This window comes from Marmota monax, unplaced genomic scaffold (genome assembly GCF_021218885.2).
Source record: "Marmota monax isolate L192 unplaced genomic scaffold, Marmota_monax_Labrador192_F-V1.1 WCK01_AAM20220418_F8-fsc00185, whole genome shotgun sequence".
In the NCBI taxonomy this organism is placed as follows: domain Eukaryota; kingdom Metazoa; phylum Chordata; class Mammalia; order Rodentia; family Sciuridae; genus Marmota; species Marmota monax.
This window is the reverse complement of record NW_026693278.1, coordinates 2,574,252-2,597,153: the sequence shown is the minus strand read 5'-3', so window position 1 is coordinate 2,597,153 and position 22,902 is coordinate 2,574,252. Positions and strand designations below refer to the sequence as shown.

At 41.6% G+C, this 22,902-nt stretch overlaps 1 protein-coding gene across 10 annotated transcripts in view; it reads left to right on the top strand.

Annotated features, from left to right (window-relative positions):
- Nucleotides 1–22,902, top strand: part of Cit (citron rho-interacting serine/threonine kinase) — a 165,395-nt gene that overhangs the window by 14,255 nt on the left and 128,238 nt on the right. For all 10 annotated transcript variants that reach the window (XM_058583162.1, XM_046456420.1, XM_046456419.1 and 7 more), the window contains exons 4-5: nucleotides 8,922–9,097; nucleotides 15,564–15,665. In XM_058583162.1, the coding sequence (XP_058439145.1) occupies nucleotides 8,922–9,097; nucleotides 15,564–15,665 (278 nt within the window). The remainder of the gene's footprint in view (nucleotides 1–8,921; nucleotides 9,098–15,563; nucleotides 15,666–22,902) is intronic.

The window sequence follows — 22,902 nt, the reverse complement described above, 5'->3', positions numbered from 1 at the left end:
GGCAAAGCAGACAACTGAGGAATCCCTGATTGAGCAGGTCCCATAATAACCATCTCATTATTAATGGCTCTTAAAACTTGCAATAATCTCCATTTACCAGATTTCTTTTTGATGACAAAAATGGGAGTATTATGGGGAGATACAGAAGGTTGTATATGTCCTTCCGCTAATTGTTGTTTGACCAGGTCATGGGCTGCTTGTATCTTTTCTTTAGTCAGGGGCCACTGAGGAACCCATACTGGTCTTTCTGATTTCCAAGTAATTTTTATTGTCTCAGTGGCCCTTTCTGAAAATCCAACCCATGTCTTTCTGTTCCTTGATCTATTTGTATTGGTGCTGATAACGCCAAGGTCGCGGGTTCGATCCCCGTACGGGCCACCAAATGCCGCAGTCTGGCTGGGCACAATCAGGAGCCACTTGTCAAAAGAAACTAACTTTATTTTTAGAACCACACACGCCAAACAAAACAGCCTCTCAGGAAAAACCCTCAGAGCCTCAACTGCCACCACCGGCTTTCCACAAGCCTCTCTCTCCCACACAAGCTTCTCTCCACCTCCCACAATCCTCCTGCTCTTGAGGCCGATTGGCTGGGTCACGTGGGCGGAGCCAAAAAAGTCCCCCAATGAGCAGCTCCGTGGTCTGAAAGGGCAGGGAAACAGCCCAATGAGCATCACCGAAGAGGAGCCAATCAGCTAGATGTTGCTGGGGCCGCTGTGAGCCAATCATCAGCCGGCAGCTGGAAGTTTGCTGGCAGCTGGAAGTTTGCTGGGGCCCCTTCGGCTGTGGCTCTCAACAAAAAAGAAAAGGCTCTACTGACCCTGAAGTGCATGGTGTACAGCAGGATAGCCACACTTTCCAAATGGTAGCTCAGGGTTTTTAAGAGCACAAAAGTAGAAGCTTCCAGGCTTTCTTAAGGCTTAGTCTCAGAATGGACATGGAATCTCTTTGGCTGCTGGGTTAGCTTTTTGTTACTATAACAAAATACCTGAGATAATGTAAAGAAAGGGAATGTTTATTTATTTATTTATTTTCTTACATACATGAAAATAGTGGAGTGCATTACATTCATAATTATCCATCCACAGCACGATTTTTTGTAACTCTGTATATAGAGTATGTTCACGCCAAATTATACCAGTATACATGAGCTCTTTTTTTTGCATCACAATTCTTAATACACCTTTATAGCACAATTTATCATATCTCTGTATATAAGGTATGTTGACACCAAATTCACATCTTCATACATGTGTTTTGTGTAATGATGACCGTCTCCTTCCACCATCCTTGCTATTCCTCTTCTCCCTCCCTTTCCCTCCCACCCCTATTCCCTATCTAGAGGTAATTTTCCACCCATGCTTTCCCTCCCTGCCCCACTTTGAGTCACCCCCTTTATATCAGAGAAAACATTTGGCATTTTGTTTGGGGATTGGCTAAGGGAATGTTTATTTTGGCTTATAGATTTGGAAGTTTCAGTCCATGGTTGGTTGGTCTCATTGCTTTTGGGCCTGTGGCCAGGCAGTACATCATGGTGGGAGTGTGTGGTGGAGGACACCTGTTCACTTCGTGGCCAGGAACAAAAAGGAGAGAGGAAGGGTTGGGGTTCTACTGTCTCCTGTAAGGGCATGCCCTTGGTGACTGCAGTTCCTCCCACTAGGCCCCACATCTTAAAGGGAGGTGGCCTTTTGCTCTCCATGTGGCTCTTGATGTGGGCTCATATATTGGGTCAGGGAACTACAGCCTGTGAGGTTTCACTGCCTCCCAGTGGTGTTCAGCTGCGGCCAAGTCTTTAACACATGGGCCTTTGAAGGATATTCCAGACCCAAACTAGAGCAGCTATGTTACACTATTTTAAGCAAATCATAGGGCCACCCAGATTCTACACATGAGCATGCTCCACAAGGACACGAATCCCAAGTGGCATTTTCTTTGGGTACCATTTTTGGAGACCAGCTTCCATACCCTTCCCAATTATTTTATTCTATTAACTAGATTTATACAACACCAGGGAAAATTCTGATTGGCTCTGCTTTGGGTCATTTGACTGTCAGGAGGTGAAGTATTGTGATCCATCTGGTCTGGATTCTCCAAGTTTCAGGGCATGGTGATTACCAGGAACTCAAGGGATGGGGATGTGCAGTTACCCAGAGGAGTAAGCAAAACTGATGCATTTCCACTCTACTCACCTTTAGTATTTACACATACCTGTCTCTTCTTAGTTTCTACATCTGTGAAAAGGGTGGGATGTATACCTAATAAGGCTGTGAATGAGTTTATAGGCAGACTAGACTTATGTTGCCTGGCTCATTACAGACACTGTATGTTACTCAATAATGATAGTCATCAATCTCAACAATATTTAATATGTTGTGTACCTTCAAAATGTACCTGGGGTATTTGTTCATCATTATGTATTTATTTGAATATGCTTCTGCCTTCTTTTCTTGAATGTTGAAATTCTCAAGTGAAGAGTGGGAAGGGAAAGGAAGTGCATTCCAAGGACAGCAATCTCCAGACCCCTCCTGCTGGCCTTGGTTTCTTTCTTTCTTTCCTCCTCCTTCTTCTTTTTTTTTTTTAAAGATTGATGTGATTTTTTATATCTTTATTTATTAATTTTTCTGGGTACTGAGAATCAAACCCAGCACCTCATACATGCTAGGCTAGCGCTCTACCACTGAGCCCCAGCCCCAACCCTGGTCTTGGGTTCTTAAAAGCAGTCGATTATCAGGAACCATTGAGTCATCTGGGACTGGGTTCAGGGAAATTCATGTTGTTCTAGCAGAAATCTCTTGCGTGTGACTTTTCACATTTTTAAAGAGTCTTTTCCAGGGAGGAAGTGAAGAAGTCATGATTGAAATCAGGTGATTACATTAATATAGTTGTTTTTGTTCTCTCGAGTGTCAGTTTTGGAATGTAAGCTTTGCTTTTCCATGTGGAGAGGTGTCTTTCAGCTGCTACTGCCAATTTCTTGGGTCTCTCTGAAGAGATGGAGATTTTCTTTGGGGGGCTGATGTGGAAATAGGACGGAGACTCTCTCTGCAATAGTGTCTCTAGCAGGATGCCCCGATCTTGTGCAGAGTGGGGGTGTAGGGACAGGAAAGGAGCATCTGGGAGCCAGGGAATGATTTTTGTTTTCCTTTATTACAGTCACATGTCACGTAACTGTGGGACTGTGTTCTGAGAAATGTGTCTTTAGGTGGTTTTGTCATTGGTGGGTGAAATAGAGTGTACTTACAAAACCTGGATGAGATAGATACATAAATCACTTGACACTGACCTCTTTTTTATTTTTATTTTTTTTAGTTGTGGATGGACACAATACCTTTATTTTGTTTATTTATTTTTATGTGGTGCTGAGGATCGAACCCAGTGCTTCATATGTGCGAGGCAAGAGCTCTACCACTGAGCCTCAGCCCCAGCCCACTTTTTTTTTAATAACAAATAGAAGGTGTATACTCTAAAATAATGATAAAAGTATAGTGTGTTAAATACATGAACCAGTAAGATAGGCATTTATTATCATTATCAAATATTATGCTCTGTATGTAATTATATACATTACATTTTGATGTGACTGGCAGCTCAGTAGTTTGTTTACACCAGTATCACCACAAACTCATAGGAAATGCATTGTGCTATGAAGTTAGGATGGCTGTGATGTTGCTAAGCAACAGGAATCTTTCAGCTCCACTCTAACCTTATGGGACTTCCATCACATATGCTATCCCTTGTTGACCAAATAGTGTTATGTGGCGCATGATTCGGCTCTCCAATCTATCTCCTGTGCCTAAAACAGTGTCTGGCATATATTAGATGCTCAATAAACTGTTACTAAATGAGCTTTTTTTTTAAAAAATTAGAGCATTATAGTTGTAGATAGTAGCTGGGTTCATCCCAACAAAATCATACATGCATGGAATCTGACCCACTCCATTTCAGTTCCTGTTCCTCCCTTACCGAATGAACATATTTCTAAGTAAACAAAATAAGTGGCAAACCTTAAGTGCAGTGTCATGATTTGTTTAAAAAAAATAGCAAATGTGATAAAATGTACAGAAAAGTATTGATAATGATCAAAGTTAGGCTGTTCTTGGTAATTTGAGAGTAGCTGAAATTTTATACGTTTTTTTTTTTTTTGTTGTTAATTCTCTGAGACAATAATCTTCTGAACGTTCACAACTTTAGAATTTATGAATGCATGATAACTTTTGAGAATTTTTTTTTTCCCCAGCTGGAAATACAAGACAAACGTGAAAGGTTAAACATCATGTATTCGTCCTTTGGGCTGCTAAGGTGGGGTAACTTGTAAGCAATGGAAATTATTGCTCACAGTTCTTCAGACTGGGAAATCCATGATCAAGGCACCAACAGAGCAGTTCTGGTGAGGGTGCTGTCTGCTTCAAAGATGGCCTCTTCCTGCTGTGTCCTTATGTAGCAGGAAGACTAAATACACTTCTTTCAGCCTCTTCTGTAAGAGCACTAATTCCATTCCTGAGAGTGGAGCCTTCAGGGCTCACTCACTCCTGCAAAGTTCCACCTATATTCTCACTCTGGGGATTAAATTTCGAAACAGGGCCAGGCATGTTGGCGCAGGCCTGCAATTCCCAGGTACTTGGGAGGCTGAGGCAAGAGGATTGCAAGTTCAAGGCCAGCCCCAGCAACTTGGCCAGACCTGTCTCAAAATAGAAAGAACTGAGGATGTGGTAAAGTGCCCCTGAGTTCAATCCCCAGTATCACACACACAAAAATATTCCAAGACAAGAATTTTGGGACTCAGCACTAAAAAATGACAAAATCATGGAATTTGCAGGGAAATGGATGGCACTAGAGCAGATTATGCTAAGTGAAGCTAGCCAATCCCTAAAAAACAAATGCCAAATGTCTTCTTTGATATAATGAGAGCAACTAAGAACAGAGCAGGGAGGAAGAGCAGGAGGAAAAGATTAACATTAAACAGAGACATGAGGTGGGAGGGAAAGGTAGAGAAAAGGGAAATTGCTTGGAAATGGAAGGAGACCCTCATTGTTATACAAAATTACGTATAAGAGGTTGTGAGGGGAATGGGGAAAAAAAAAACAAGGAGAGAAATGAATTACAGTAGATGGGGTAGAGAGAGAAGATGGGAGGGGAGGGGAGGGGGGATAGTAGAGGATGGGAAAGGTAGTAGAATACAACAGTTACTAATATGGCATTATGTAAAAATGTGGATGTGTAACCGATGTGATTCTGCAATCTGTATTTGGGATAAAAATGTGAGTTCATAACCCACTTGAATCTAATGTATGAAATATGATATGTCAAGAGCTTTATAATGTTTTGAACAACCAATAAAAAAAAAAAAAGAATTTTGGGAGAGGGGAGACACAAACATTTCGACTGTAGCACATCATATACATAAGTAGTAAGAGAAAAATCCCTCAGAATTTTTATCTGAGATAACCATTGCCAACTTTCTGTGCATAATGTTCCATTTTTTTTGTGTGTATGATTTAAAAATATTGATTATGGAAATTTACAAACAGAATAGTATGAATCCCTGTGTACCAGTCAACTGGCTCCCGGGTTTGATGGCCCATTTTGTGCGTGTTCTAACATTACTTGTTTAATTTTACATGACATAGATCACAGTGTACAATGTTTTTCTGCTCTCTTTGCTCCTTTAGTGATAATATTTACTCAACAAATATCTCCTGACACTTAGCTATGTTAGGGACTGGGTTGCAGCGGTGTTCGAAACAGACAAACATTTCCTGTGGGAATATGCATTCTAACATATGTATAATGATGGACACCTGTCATTCTTTTCAACATGAGCTTAATTAATATTCTTTTGTGTGGGTGGGTTTTTAGATTTGTTCCGTTGTCCTCTCGATGGACCTTTAGTGTTTATCTGATATTTTTGTGACAACTGTTCCCATCATGAGCGTCTTCATATGGATCTTTTCTGAGGACATGTGTGAGGCTTCTGTGAATGATGGATTCCTAGAAGTTGACATGTTTGATTACTGAGTTTCAAAAAAAGAAGCAATACATGTAGCACTCACTTTTGGGTTTTGCTCCTTGGTCTGAGTGTTTACCTGACAAAGCCATACCTTGTCTGCATTGTCATTATAGAGCTTTTTGGGTCTTTTTCTTCACCTCAGTATTCAGTACTGGGCCCACAAATACTTAAAAAGTGTATAGGGCTGAAGGGTTGATGTGGTTCTGGGGTCTATAGAAGCAGCTGATATCGTGAGACAAATCGTGAAGTTTTTTATTTTTTATAGTCAAAGACTTGATCTTAGCATCCTGCCTCTTCTCCTTAATAATCCAAAAGACATTGGATAAAAACATGGTGATTGGGAATGGTTTCTTTAAATTCTCAGAGTATCGGGGCAATTTTGCCTACAAAGCAGTTTGTCTGTTTGTATGATTGAGATGCCTGGCAGTCTCCAGTGGCAGACCCAGAGTTATTAAGTTGGGCAATGCCATAAGGCACTTTGGGGCCCAAGGCCTGATAGGAAATTAAGAGGGATTGGCCTTGAGTCCAAACAGTGATGAAATCGGGTTCAACCCAGAAAGGTGCAAGTCAGCGTATTTGATGAATTGTAATTCAAAGCTCAAATACATGACATGAAAGAAACTTGGAAAGGGACTGGGAAGGAAGACAGGGCTTGGCTGGCACAGTGTTGTCAGGACCGAAGGAAAATGCCATGCAGCTCTCAACTTTGCCTCCATATTGTATTCTTCATGGAGTATTTTAGATTTATTTTTTATAGTGGTCACAATGAACTCATGTGGATCCACCAGAGGGGATCCCCAAGAGATCAAGGATGACCAGATGAAGTGAGTGTGGTCTTTGGGTAGGAAACCCTCAATATGGTGGAGTTCACCATTTGTACTTTAGAGAATTCAACTCCACCCTTAAAACAAAGGAATGGATAATAATAATTACAGCTGCTTTGGCTAATTCATCAAAATGCCACTCAATGACTGTGGTATGAAATGGCCTGTCTCTTTGTTGTTCCTCTCATCGTGAGAATGACTAATGGAGTTGAATGTGACTCCAGAATATGGTGTCCATGGAGAATTGGTCCCAGGATCACCTGCAGATATTAAACTCCTTAGATGCTCAAGTCCCTTATATGAAGTGACATAGTAACTTGTGCACAAGTCAAGTGTTCAAGCCTCTTATATGAAGTGATGACTTGTACACGTCCTCTTGTATTCTTTAAATTATCTCTGGATTTCCCATGATACCCAGTGCAGTGTCTACACATCACTTCATTTGCAGGGTTCAGTGTAGTACTTGGTGCATGGCAAGTTCAAATTTTGTTTTTGAAACTTTCTGGAATTTTTGATTTCTCCAAATATCTTCCACCTCAGGTTGGTGGAATCTTCAGATGCAGGTTATCTAGATGTGGAGAGCTGACTGTTCCTAACTTTGTCTAGTGCCTGACCACTGGAATGGCCATCCCTTCCAGTTTCTTGAGGATTCTAGTATCTGTGGGGAATTTCAAGTTGGCCTCTTGGTTTTCCACATGACACTTTCCTGTGGGATTCTCCAGGATATATATATTTTTGAGTTGGGGATTGAACCCAGAGTTTCCTGCTGAACTACACTCCCAGCCCAGGATAGTTTTGATTATGGGTATCTCTTGCCTTTTTTTGGTGTATAACCCCTGTATGTGACACAGTTCTTTCATAATGTGCAGGATTCTATTTTTAGCTCAGTCATTGCAGCTCTTCTCCATTCTTACAAGTCAGTAAAGTCATTGCAGGTACAGCCATGTCTCAGCTTAGTGTAGTTAGAGTTAATAAATGCATATGAATTTCCAAACCCACCATCCATTTAGTCCACACTGCATACCTTGCTGATCTCTGACTGTGGGACTGGACTTATAAAAGGAATAAGACTGTTAAGCAAAAGATAGTTGCAAGCCCATCCAGATGTGTGACAATGTTACCCTGCAGAGTAAATGTCAGACCTCTGTTTGGTCCTTTGGGCTAAGCTCTGTCCCCTCTTTTAAGCTCTGCCACATGTTAAAATGTCTTAGTCAGTTTTCCATCACTATGAACCTAAGAAAATCAACTTAAAGGAGGAAAGATTTATTTTGGCTCATGATTGCAGAGGTTTCAGTCCATGGTCACTTGACCTTATTTTTCTGGGCCTGTGATGAGGCAGAACGTCATGACAGGGAGCAAAACTACTCAGCTCTGGCAGCCAGCAAGCAGAGAGAAGTAGGGAGGGAGGGAAAGAGAAAGAGGCTTTTATAACCAAGCCCCTACCCTAAAAACCCATTAAGCTAAGAATCCATAATGATTGAATCCATGGATGAGGTCAGGGCCCTCAGGATCCCCAAGGCCTCCCACTTGTAAACACTGCTACACTGGTCTTCAACATATGAGGTTTGGGGGGGGAATGTTTCAGACCCAAACCATAACATAAGGCAAGGAAGGATTCCTAGAACTGACACAGTGCAAGAGAGATAAACTTGGGTTAATGGGTTAATATTGAGCAGAGCACATGGAGTTAGAATGGAATGATCTGGAAGCTAACACCAAAGGTGATTGAAATGAGAATCATATTGCTTGTTTGACATTATAAGCCAGTCTACTGATGAGCACACTGGGCCAAACACTGCCCTGCATCCCTTGGAGAAAGAAGAAAGCATGGTTTGTAACCTTCCTCCCTATTTTCTGAGTCTACAGGATTCAAATTATGGCTACCATGGAAACCGTTCTTTGGAATTTCTGGAGCCCTTAATTTTAACTTAACATATAAAAACACTTTTGTGCTGATTTTATAATTATTCATGATGGATGAGAAAGTGACTAAATGTCTTTTGACAGGGAAGACATAACTCTTTTTCCTTTGTTTCATAAAGATGCATATATTCCAAGTGCTTTATTTACCTGGGTGTGACTCCCTTCTTCTTCAGATTCTGACACCATAGCTGAGTTACAGGAGCTCCAGCCTTCGGCAAAGGACTTTGAAGTCAGAAGTCTTGTAGGTTGTGGCCACTTTGCTGAAGTGCAGGTGGTAAGAGAGAGAGCAACTGGGGACATCTATGCCATGAAAATCATGAAGAAGAAGGCCTTGTTGGCCCAGGAGCAGGTAAGAGCATTTTAACATTGGCCCTTCCCCTGTCTATGCCAGAATGTTCATTGCAAAGACTATAATCTGTTGAGCTGTCACCTAGGATCAGCAAGTTTTCCTCTGACTCCATAGTTAATTATGGTTGCATGGGCACAAAGCTCTCTTGTGTTCTTAGCTCTTCTCTGATGTTAGTTCATTTTGAAGGCTCACAAATTTCCATTGATTTCTGTATCATGATTCTATACTTTTTTATTTTCAGAACCAAATTGGTCTTTTAACTCATGATTAAGATCTTTTATGACTGTCAGCTGGGGATCCAGGGATGTGCATATTATAGGGGAAATCAGATAGCATTTGCTTTTATATGTGCTTTAGATATTTGTGTTGTGGACATGTATATTTGACTTTAAAATAGGCCTTTGAAGAAGTTAAATAAAATTGTTATGTAGCTAGAGAGTTGCTTGTTTGATAACAGGTTAAGAAGTTATTTTTTTGGTGTGGTATTTTTCTTTCTTTTAAGAAAGGCTGCTGTCTCTAGGCATATTGATTCATCTGCTGTGTTTTAGAGAGACTACCATCAGCCTTGGAGTTCAGAGAGTAATTTATTAGTTACAGGCATTCTGGTGCACATCATGTGTCCGATAATGTACCCAGCTCCACAGGAAGCCTACAGAAAGAATTGAAGTTCCATGGCTATTACTTTCAGGGTTTAATAACAGCCTTGGAAAGTGGAGAAAAAAATGCAAGCATTGAAAGCAGGTGCTTACCAGCTAAAGCATCACAGAGGGGGAGAGCAATTAGTAAATTCATTAATGATGATGTGAGGAGAGATGTCCTGTAGCCCAAGACAGTTAGGGAAAGTCCTCACTGATGAAAAGGAAGGTATATTCTGGGCAGAGAGAAGTGATGAGAGCATGTGAGGTAGAAGTGTGGCCATCAGTGACATGGTCTGGGTACCGGAATGCTCTGTAGGGGTGTGTGTGTGTGTGTGTGTGTGTGTGTGTGTGTGTGTGTGTGTTTAGTGATTTAGAACAGATATACAGAGAAATGGTTGGGTAGAGGACAATTGGGAAATCTCAGGAATCTTATTTTTTTTCATTGTGTTATAAGCATAACAAAATCTCCTTGCATATCCCCATTTTTGTGTAAGATTCAGTGATTTTAAGAGCATTCACAATGTCATACAACCAAAACCACCATCCATTTCTGGAACTTTTTCATCATCCCAATCAGAAACTTTGTACCCATTACACAATACCTCCCCATCTCCCCCAAGAACTGTTGTTTTGAATTGTAGTTCACTTCTTGAGGTGCCTGGGATCATTTAGGCTTTTGGAAGGAGGGGTTGGGATCAGAGTCTGGTTCCCAGTGGATTTGAGTGACTGCGTGCGGCCTCTAATCAAAAAAGCAGTGGAGAGTGGAAAGCTGCTTGTCAGAGACCAAGGATGATGTGGCCTCTGTATTTTGGAATAAAATGTGAGCAGCATCATAGGAAGGAAAAATGATGGATGTTGCAAATAGTTTGGAAGACAGGAGTGGAGCTGTTCACCCAGCCTCCCACGTCAGGGTAGGAACCATCCATCATCAGTGCACACTTGGTGAGCATTCACTGTGTTGGGTGTATTTCTAGGTCCTCGGGTAGAGGCCTTAGATGTAGCTCAACCTTGACGTGCTTATGTCTTAGATGGGAAATAGTGCATGTAACAGATGGATTCAGGGGGCTGGGATTGTGGCTCAGCAGTAGAGTGCTCCCCTAGCATGGGCGGGACCTGGGTTCAATCCTCAGCACCACATAAAAATAAAGGCGTTGTGTTAAAAAAAAAGAAAAAGAAACAGAAACAGATTCAGCATTCCACACTGCAGGCAGATCATAGAGATGTTCAGACAGATGTGTCCTTCTCCAGATGAATGACCCGAAATGACCACAGTGAGGTGTGGGCTGAGCTTTTTAAAATCACACACATGCAGGAGTTAATGAAAACCATCCACCCATTTCTTAAGAGGGTGAATGTAAGAGAAAAGTAGGGTCCTTCTTGGAATCCTGGTAAGGGTTTGGGATTTAAGGACATGAGAGAGAGAAGCTAGCACAGGGAGAAACTGAAAGGAAAAGTTGGAGAGGAGGTTAAGGAGAAGTGGTATCCTGCAAGCAAAGCCTGTCACCTGGGAGCCCAGAGTCCTGTGACAACCAGAAGAGGTCCTCAGAGACCATTTACTTTAATGGAAGTTTCAGGGGTCAGAGTGAGTGGCAAGTAAGTAAAAGTGGAGACTGTTGCGTTCTGCCAATCTCCATGAACACCTTTTCTGTGTCAGCAAAAGGAAGGGGTAGCCTCGGGGGCAGCCAGTGACTGGGGCTGGGGGGCTGTTCTCCACATGGCTTGGATGTATCCCTGGGGGTGTGCATGGACAAACTATTTAAAAACATTTAATAGCTTAATGTTAACTAGCACATCAAAGCCTGTACTTTCACAGTTGGAACTAAATAGGAGGTTTATTTATTTGTTTGTTTTTATAGAGCATTATAATCATACATAGTAGTTATATATATTTTGATGAACTCATACATGTAAGGATTTCAGTTCCCATTCCTACTCTCCTCCCTCCTCATTCTCCTTCCTCTCTCCTGATGTTCCTTTCACTAGTGTTTGTTTATTTTTGATTGCTACTCTCTACATATACATAAAGAAATTTCCTGTGGTACATTTCTATATGCATATAACATGATTTTGTTAAATTCATTCAGTATTTCCTACCCTTTTCCATCTGGGAGGTATATTTAAAAATCACATTTATTTACATTTTGAAGCAATCACAAATTTATAGAAAAGTTGCAAGTGCAATGTATCAGTCGGGCTCTCAAGAGAAATGGAACCAGTATACATGTGTGTATATAACCATCACATACAGTATGGATATATTTTTAAAATACTTTTAAAGTTGTAGATTGACAAATACCTTTATTTTATTTATTTATTTGTGTGTGGTGCTGAGGATTGAACCCAGTGCCTCACACGTTCTAGGCGAGTGATCTACCACTGAGCCACAATCCCAGCCCCACATACAGTATGTTTTTTCCTGAAATATTTGATGTTTATAGTTTGCTCTCTGTATTGGTGGGTTCTGCTTCTGTGGATTCAGTGAACTGAAAACTGAGAAAAATATTTAGGGGGAAAATAATTGCATGTGTACTGAATATGTATTGGCTTTTTCTTTTTGTCATTATTCCCTAAAAAAATATAGTATAACTATTTGCATAGCACTTATAATGAAGTATTATAAGTAGCCTAGAAGAGATTTTAAGTATATGGGAAGAAGTGTGTGGGTTCTATGTAAGTACTGTATCAGGGACTTGAGCATCTGTAGATTTTGGTATTTGCAGGGGTCCTGGAACTAGTCTCCCATGGATACCAAGTGATGATTGTATTTGTGTGTGCAAACACACACATACATACATACATGCACACATGTATACACACAATATATATGCACTAAAATTTACATACACACAAGGATCATATAGCATATACACATAAAATGCATGTGTATATACATTTCTGTAGAATTTATTTCAAGTGGTTGATTTTTATATAATGTGGAAACTGGAAATCTAAAGTTTGTAGGGCGGGAGAGTAGGTGGAAATTCTTGAGTAGGAGCTGATGATGCAGTCCTGAGGCAGAACTTCTTCCTCAGGGAAACTGCAATTTTGTTCTTAAGGCCTTTCAACTGATTGGATGAGGCCCACCCAGGTTACTGAGGAACATTTCCTTAAAGGCAACTGATTGTAGATGATAACTGCATCTATGAAACACCTTCACAGCAACACCTGGGTTAGTGTTTGACTGAATAACTGAGTGCTGTGAACTAGCCAGGTCAATAGGAAGAATTAGCCGTTGGAAAGTACAATGTTTCCCGTGCTGAACCCTTTAAAAGTAAGTTGTCAACCTGACCTGTACTTCTAAACTAAAGTACTTCTGAAACTTTAGTGTGTATATCCTTCACCAAGGACATTTTCTCAGGAACTACCACACTACCGTCAAAATCACGAAATGATCTGGGTGCAGTGGCGCACACCTGTAATCCCAGTGGCTGGGGAGGCTGAGACAGGAGGATCGAGAGTTCAAAGCCAGCCTCAGCAATAGCGAGGTACTAAGCAACTCAGTGAGACCCTGTCTCTAAATAAAATACAAAATAGGGCTGGGGATGTGGTTCAGTGGTCGAGTGCCCCTGAGATCAATCCCAGGTACCCCCACTTCCCCAAATATCAGGAAATGAGTAATGAGGCCTTAGTGCCTGCTAGTCTTCAGACTCCCTTCAGGTTTCACCAGCTGTCCCCATTACATCTTTCAGATCAAGGAACCAGTCCAGGGTCACACCTGACATTTACTTGTCCTATCTCTTCAGTCTCTTTCCTTAATTTTTCAGTATCTTTCTTAATTTTTCCTGGCTCTCGTGACCTGTATGATTCTGATGATTACAGGCCAGTTGTTTCGTAGAACTTGGATATGTCTGATATGACTCAGGTTTAGATCCTGGTTATAGATCGTTGGCAGAAATATTGCAGGTGGGAGATGCTGTTCCAATTCACTATTCCGATTCCCAGGGGTTTCCATTTGTCACATTCTGGGTGATGGTCACTTTGATTACTGCATTAATCTGCTTGCCATGCTCTTCTACTGTGGAGTTAAGCTTTCCTCCTTTGTACCCAAATCAGAATTATATGAGGAGGTTCCTTCCAACAATGTAAATATCCTATTCCTCATAAAACTTACGATTTATTCATTTATATTTATGTGGACTTGATTTTTTTTTTTCTATTTCAGTCAATGTGTTACTATTGTAACAATCTGTTACTATCATTATTTATTTTTATATTGAATTGTCTCCAAGTTGTCTCTTTAGGTTGGCTTTTGTGTCCCTCTGACACATCATTCTTGAGTACTTTCTTGTTTTCTGGTACTGCAGGATGTTCTGGGTTTTCACATATGCTTACTTTTCCTGCATCAGTTCTCCAAGGAGCCCTGTTTTGTGGAAATGGTGTTTAGAGGCCAAGATCTGGACACTGGATGTTCTGTTTGCTACTGGGATGACACTGCTCTCAGACTCCTTTCAGGGGACAGTGCTAAGGAATACAAGTATATATGTACAGTATACCTACTTATATAGCGCGCGCGCACACACACACACACACACACATTTACTTCTGTATTTATTTCTATGTAGCTATGTATTGAAAACTATATTCACACTAGTATTTTCTAATTCCAATCCAACTCAAGAGGGTTCATTTTAGTTTTCACCCTTTCCATGTTTATAACTATGTTAGCTTTCTTTTACTATAACAAATACCTGAAAATCAGCTTATTAAAAAAAAAAAAGGATTATTTTGACTCACAGATTATAGGATTCAGTCCATAGCTATTTGGCCCTGTTGCTCTTGGGCCTGTGGTGAGGCAGCAACATGCAGCGGAACTCTTCACTGCATGGTCAGGGTGTGAAAGCACAATGAAGGGCTAGCGTCTCCCAGCATTCCCTTGGAGGGCATGCCTACCTCTTAAAAATCCCCCATAGCACAGTGGGCCGAGAACCAAACCTTTAACACATGAGCCTTTGGGGGTCATTTATCCAAATCATAGCAGTAACCCTTTCTCTGAGATTGTAAATTTAATATTTTTATGTACTTTTTCATCTGCCTGCATCCTCTCTACTATCTTTGTTGTTATTCCCTGTCCTCTTGGTAAGCCCTAATAACTTGTTTGAGATCACCCTTACATGTGGGTGTCCTCCTTCCCTGGCGTTGGCCCCTGATAGCCACACTAGCTGCCTCATGCCTGGTGGCCGCCCTGTGCACTGCCAGCTACTGATGCCCTGCTCTTGGCACTGAGGTTCCCCAGTGCTTCCCTTGCACTCCACCGCTGGCTTTCAGACCGAACTGTTCAAGAAGGGACGGTGAAGAGGGGCAGAGATATTTATTTATTTTTATTCTTTTTTAGTTCTACATGACAGTAGAGTGTATTTTGACATTTCAGACATACGTGGAATGTAACTTCCCATTTTTGTGGTTGTACATGATGTTGAGTTACACTGGTTGTGTATTCCTATATGAACATAGGAATGTGAGGGACAGAGATATTTAGATTCCATGGAAGTAGGTTGACTTTAAAGAAAGATGCTAAGTAAATAATTGGACAGTTATTATGTGGATCTGGCAAACATTGTGAACCAAGTAGGTGAATAACAGATTTGTGGAATGCCAGGCTACGGGATGGCTTTTTTTCTTTGGAAACGTGAGTTTAGGGGGCTGGGGATGTAGCTCAGTTGGCAGAGTGCTTGCCTCACATGCACAAGGCCCTGGGTTCAATTCTTAGCACCACCAAAAAAAAAAAAAGAACTGCGAGTTTAGGCTTCAAGACAGAGCAAAGGTCACTCCCCTACCCCCAATTCGGTTCTTTGTATTATAATTATCTAAAGGGTTTCTTTTTTCCCTAGGTTTCATTTTTTGAGGAAGAACGGAACATATTATCTCGGAGCACAAGCCCTTGGATCCCCCAATTACAGTATGCCTTCCAGGATAAAAATAACCTTTACCTGGTGAGTCTTTACATCCATCTCTCTGGAATGAGCCGAGCTCCTGACAGGCAGGTGCCACAGTTGCAGAGTTGAATGTGGTTCTTGCCCCTGACGTCCGTGGCACCTCTCATTCATTCAGTCACTTTTCTGACTCCCAGGCGTCTCCCTGTTCTCCTTGTTCTAAGATGAAAAGCCAGCCCATTTAGAAACACCTGGTGACTCCTGAGTCCTGCAGCTCTGGTTTACAGGGCAATAACAAGAAATGGCTTATTTGGGAATCATCTGTAACTGCTTTTAATAGAATCTTGCTTTGATTTAATTTGTTAGGAGAAAATGCAGCCTGTTCTCACTCATGGAGAAGCTAGAAGAGTTGATCTACTACAAGCGGAGAGTAGAATGGTGGTTTCCAGGGGCTTGGAAGGGTGGGGAGGGCAATGATAGAGGAAGGCTGGTTAATGTGTTCAAAAATACCAACACCAAGGAGGCTTGGGTGTTGGTGTCCTTTAGCACGGTAGGGTGACTATAGCTAACAATTTATTATACATTTCAAAATAACTAGGAGAGGAGATTTTGAATGTTCCCAACGTAAACATGATAAATATTTGAGGCAATGGGTATTTTAATTATTCTGGTTTGATGATTGCACATTGTATACCTGTTTTGGAATCTCACACGGTACCCAACGAATGTGTAAAATTATTATGTGTCAGTTAAAAAAAAGAGAGAACCTACACGCTGAGACATGTATGAAGTAGGAGAGATAGGCCTCTATTTTTTTTCCCCCCAAATCCCCCTCTAGGGAGACAAGTGTTAGCGTTGGTGATGTTCTTTTTGACCCTTAACTATGGCCTGGGGGGCTGGGGGGATTGAATCTGCTCATATAAAAGTGGTATGTTACTCTCCATCTGACTCTTCAGCTTGCTTTTTTTTTCTTTCCTTCTTTTCCTTTTAACACTTTATCCCAGACACCCTTGCATGTCAGTACATAGAGGTATGCTTCATTCTTTCTTTATTTTTGGTGCTGGAGGTTGAACCCAGGGACTTCACTGAGCTGGCCCCTGCTTCTTTCTTCAGGGTGGCGGCATAGTTTTCCCTGGTACGCAGGGAGTCTGATTTAGGGCCTTGTTTAGGTTCTTGGGGGATGACATTCATAAGTTTAAAACATGTATCCTAGGGCTGGGGTTGTGGCTCAGTAGTAGCGTGCTCTTCTAGCATGTGCAAGGCCCTGGGTTCCATCCTCAGCACCACATAAAAATAAATAAATAAAATAAAGATATTGTGTCCAAAACAATTTTTGTTCCTGACTCAGCCTGTAAAACAAGGCTAAGGTGGGTGTGGGGGCACCTGCCTGTAATCCCAGTGATTGTGAGACTGAGGCAGGAGGATTGCAGATTTGAGGTCAGCCTCAGCAACTTAGTGAGACCCTGTCTGAGAATAAAAAAAGAAATAAAATAAAAAGAAGGGCTGGGTATGTATCTCAGTGGAAGAGCACTTCCGTGTTCAATCTTCAGTATCAAAAACAAAACAAAATTTATCATATTACCTTGGATGGAGATAAACTTTAATAGAAGCTCACGTAACAAAAAGTGAAGAGAGATGAACGGTCATCTGTCTTGGACTCTTGCTGGGCACTTTGTCTGTGATCTGCCTTGGTTTCGAACTAGTTGAGAACCCAGAGCCTGTGGAGAAGCCCCTGGCTTCACCCAGCCTTCTGAGTGAGTGTGTTGTCACATGAGGCCTTGGGAGCCTGGCCGTGCACTGGCGTGTCCCTTTCCATGGACACTTTCTTTCCTTGGGACTTGGAGTGTGGAGCCCTCACCTCCTCTGATGACCTTGGTGTATTTCTGGGGTCACCTCTGTTCCAGGCCACTTGCTGTCCAGGGGACACTTGCCTTGTGCTCTCCGTGTCTCGTGGAGCCTGTCCTGTTTGGATGGTCAGGCTTCTTCGTTTGCTTTCTGGATATAGCAGCACTTCTGCTTGTTTTGTTTGCTTCTTGGGTGTGTGTTCGTGTTGTTTTGGGTATTTTACTGAGAGCTCTTTAAGAGGTTAGGACACCAGCTTGTGGGGTTAAGCCTCATTTTCAAGGCAACATAGAGCATAGGCAGCCCTGGGGTCAGGAAGGACTGAGATTTTTTTTTTTTTTTTTTTTTTTTTTTTTGCAAATATTGAGAGTTCACAGTTTTCCTGTTTGCCCTTCACTGTTCTGTAAACTCATTTTTCTCTTCCTTTGGATTAAAGAGCTCACTTTGATGCCTTGTCTCATGAAGCTGCTGCTTTTTACAGTTCAACATTGTTTCGGATTCTCATGCTATGAAGGTCAGTTTTGGTACAGGTGATGGCCAATTTTGAGTTTCTGTGTAATGGAACTCAGTGGAAGATTTAGTGGTCTAGTCACATGTGGTAAGCCACTGCTCAGTGGCTTGATGGGCACCTGCTTGCCTTCCTGGAGGTCAATGACGAAGATCAGAGGAGTCTTGTGGGGAACCCCAGCTGTGCTTTTCCTCCCTGCTGACTCTAGTGCTTTGTCATGGTACAGTGGTTTTCAGGTGACATCTTCAGAGGGTGGTATCTGGGCATTTTGAGAATTTCCTGCTTTGGTGTTATCATTCTTATTACCACAGCCTGGCTTTGTTATAGTGGAAGGAACCGTGCCTTTCTTTTTAGTTCTTAGTTGTGGATTTAGCTCCTGGGAACTTCTGCTTGGATAAAGCCCTCCTGTCATACCTCTCAGAATGGTGATGGCTGCTGGTTCCTCCTCTAGGACAGGGTCCCAGCTGCGGGGTTTTTTCTTATTTAGTCACTCTGGCTGTGGGCCATCCCTCTTGATCTTACCCCTGGCATTGACATCTTCAGTTTCTTTTCAGATTTTCCATCTGCCGTCTTGCAAGATGGGAAACATCTTAAAAACAGCTATTTTCTTAAGTGCTGTTTGCCTCAGTCCATTGATACTTGGATTCAAGAACATTTTTATACCCTTCTTTAGTAGCTCAATTGAGTATTACCAATGGGATCTTGCAATTATTTCCTTGTCTGTATTTTCTTCTCAAGTGATTTGGTATTTTGGAGTAAAATGCTTTATAGAGGTATGATTTTCATATAGAAACTCAAACAGCATGGGAATGATGATGTGTTGATAGTTCTACTATCCCTTATCTGTAATTCCTAAATGCCCAGAGCTCTGAATAACCTCAAGTTCTTTTTTTCACTTGTTTGGCAGCAGAACTGACTTGAATTAAGTTTGCAGCAGAGTCTGACCTGAACTCTTCAGGCCACTTGTCTCTTTATTTATTCCCTTTAGTGTGACTATTCTCGCATTTTGCCACAAAATTATGAATGCATTTGATTATGAGGTGCTGGTCCAGCCCCCTGGTCCAGTGGTATGTAATATAAAGTGTATGCTTCACTTGGCCTTTCCAAAATCTGAAACATTCTGAGTCTCCAAACACATTCTGCTGCAAACTAAGGGAATCCTGGATTTGTATTGGCACTATAAAGAACTGAAATTCCATCATGCTTATTGACCACTTATAGATCTTTGGAGCTTGGTGAAACTTAGATATTGTGGTAAGCTCCCCTGACAGTTGAATGCCAATTTGTAATGCTAATATAGTTTAATTAAAGGATACATTTTAAATCAATGAAAAACAAATAAAATTCTACCTACTGTGCATCTTGGCCATCCCTGCTTTCCAGTCCTACCTCTCCTGAGTGAGACCCCTCTGTTTTCTTTGGCCTGCATTACTGTCGTAACCTCCCGAGTGTTCTCCCTGCCATCTGTCTTGCCCCACCCTCCAGGTTGCCCACATATTGCGGCCGAGTCATCTTGCTGTTAGAATTCTTCAAGACGCCCCACTGTCACCTGGAAGAAGTCCAGACTCTTCTGCGTGGTTCACATGCCTCCGAGTGCACTCATCCAGCACCATTTCTCTCCTTTTGTTTTATATGCATCCTGAACTTTCTTTGGATCTTTGACCTTGCTTCTGACTCTTCTGCATGCTCTTCATTCTTTCTCTATTTACCTGACTAACTCCGGGTTTTCTTTCTGGGCTTGGATCAGATGTTGCTTCTAGAAAACTTCTTGGACCCTCTGCTTCTGGGATGAATGCCCACTGCTCTATGCCCATAGCACCCTCTACTTCCCCTACATGAGTGACAGCTGGGCTCTTCCACTAGGCTACTTTCTCCATGAGGGGAGCAATTATCTCTCTCTTGTTCCCAATAGAGCTTTGCCAAATGAATGCCTAAGAAATATTTATTAGATGAATGTATGATTAATTTCATAGAAATCTGATTTACATACAAATTTACTTATTGTGTTACAAAATCATATTATGTTAGCAGTGGGAGTTTTGCTCTCTAAAGTACGTAATTCAAGATAGACCCAATAAGATTTTCAAAAATTGGAATGCAATGCAGGGAAATTGAACTTGGTTTCTTTCGAATTTTGAGGCTTAAAAATTTCCATTTGCAGTGACATACCAATGAATGAGGCTTACCATTTTCTGGTGCATAGAAAATGGTCGCGAATTCCCTTTTACTGTCTGGTTCTATATAACAGGCTAGTTTGGTGTTCTGGCAGGCTGCCCGTGGAAGCAGTGCTTTGTTGATCTGGTTCATGGAGAAATCTGTTCAGTTCTGTGCAACAGATGCCTTCATCAGTGTCCTTCAGTGAAGGAGCTGATCTTAACAAAGAAAACATTGTTTTACAACCTGCCACTTTCAGTATTGTTGTATCTAAATTTTTTTGTGAGATTTTTTTTGGGGTTGATATTTTTCATATTTAGGGGCTCTTCAGACTGCCCTTGCTCTCAGCCTATAATTGACCCATGAACTTTCTTTCCCTCCTGTAACCTTCCATTGTCTTCTCTCTGTTCATTCCAAATGTTTGTCCCCAGTTGGACTGAGAGGTGTTAGTTATGGTATAAGCTCAGCTGCTATAACAAAGAGTCTCCAGTATCCATTCTAGGCTAATGGAACAGCTCTGTTGTATTTGATAATCCAGGGACCCAGGTTCCTTCCATCTTGTGGCTCCTCCATTCCTTACATTTTTTTACATGGTTGAAGTTGGGCCATTTCATGTTTTTGTTCCAGCTGGCTGTTAAGAAAAAAGAGCATGGGCTGGGGTGGTGGCTCAGTGGTAGAGTGCTCGCCTAGCATGCATGAGGTAGTGGGTTCAATCCTTGGCACCACATAAAAACAAACTAATGTATCCACATAAAACTAAAGATACATAAATAAATAAATATTTAAAAAAGAAAAAAGAGCAGGAATTCAGGGCAGGCAAGTTTCTTTCACACAGAATGATGTGGAAGTGGGGGCCACCATTCCTCCCACATTCTGCTTGCCAGAATTTAGTCATGTGAATGCACATCTACCAACCAGGGAGACTTGGGCATGTATTGTCTAGCTGCATGGCCTATGTCCAGGTATTGTTATTACTATGGAAGAAAGGAAGGATGGCTTTTGTGGGGACAGTTGAGTCTGCCACAGAGGAGGAGCTGGGATCCGAAGCCAGGCCTCCTAACTCCACCTTCCATATTTTGACTCATTGTATTGCACCACTTTATCCAAAATGATTGCTGATTGCCTCATGACTGTGATGTGCTGCTTGGGATTAGCTTTTTATATATCCTCTCTCACTTTTAAACTGCACCTGTGCAATTTGGAGTAATCTGGAAGTGGACTGTTTCTAGGTACTGACCCCAGGGACTTAGTGAACACCCCCCCATGATGTTTTTGTCATTGGGAGCCAGGAGAGAGTTAATGAATGCAACTCCATTGTTTACTGAAATGTGCAGCTTATGATAGTTTTGACAGCGAGACATGTGCTGTTTTGATCTCTTGGCTAAGATTATCTGATTTTTTCAGGCACTTCTCAAAACTCACCAGGCATGTGCTCACGCGCTGCCACTTCAGAAGCCAGGGTTTCGAAGCCAGCTGCCCTTCAGAGAGAGGCTGTTCCTTGGAATATCGTTCTTGTTTTATTACTTTTCCTTGTTTGGTCTCTCCAGAGTTGTTGGCCTTTTCAGCTTCAATTTTCTCATAGTCGAATGAGATATTAATTCCTTTTTTTGACCCCAATTCAGTTGCTGAGTGTGTTATTGCCTTGGCAGCTGGGGGGTGGGTTCTATGAGTTTTTTTGTGCCTTTAAAAATAGTTGTTTTGTGTTTTCATGTGTATCTCACGTGAGTGTGTTGAGAGTTTTGCCATTTTAGGAGCCACAGTTTAATCACATTGTCCCCTTTCATTCCCCTGGTTCAATAGCTCTGGGTGGGACCCTGAAATTTGCATTTCCATTAAGTGTTCAGGTGATACTGCTGCTCCTGCTCTGGGGACCTCACTTTGAGAATCGTCATCTACAGCTGTAGCTCTGGTTATTTTCTGATCATTGCTTCTTCCTCTTGTCCTGCCAGCAATAGTGTACATATCTGAAATCCCTTTCCTTGTCTTCCAGGCCTAGGAGTGACACATATGTTCTTGCTGTTGCTAGCCCTGGGGTGTCCTATCATACTATGTTTGTTTCCTTTTAAGCTAATTTTTACCTTTGTAAATAACCCCTTCATTAATTAATGTCCACAATTACCTGGTTTGAGTGTACTGTCTCTCTCTTGCCAAGATTCTGGATGATTCAATCCTCAATAAGGGCTTTTTTAATAGATGGTTGAATCAGACTAGGATTCATATTTTCTGAGACAAAGGGCCTTCTCTCTTTTTTTTTTGGGTCACCCAGCCCTTCATGAAGAATAATATAGGGTCTCTGCCAGGTGTCACTCTGCTTAAATAATGCCTTCCCTTCCTCCCACATGCCAAAGATCAGGAGAATTGGAAGAGTATTCATGGAAGCCATTGGTATCATCACATTTTTTTTTTTTATAAATGTCACTTTCAGTAATACTGAATGTGCAAGCATTTCAAGGTAACACTTTTAAGACCCTCTTAGCCACCCTAGAATAGCATGCCTCTAATGATGCCTATTCAAATTATAACAGAGTCCTTGTCTTAGTCTGTTTTCTGGTGCTATAACCTGAGACTGGGTAAATTATAAAGAATAGAGACTTAGATAGCTAATGGTTCTGGAGGATGAGAGGTCCATGAAAATGACTCTGGTATCTGCTTGGCATCTGGTGAAGGACTTCTTGCTGCATCATCACATGGCAAGAGAGAGCAAATATGTGAGTCTGGATTTCTCTGCCTCTTCTTATAATGCCACTAATGCCATTGCAGAGGCCCCACTCTCCTGACTTCATCTAACCCATA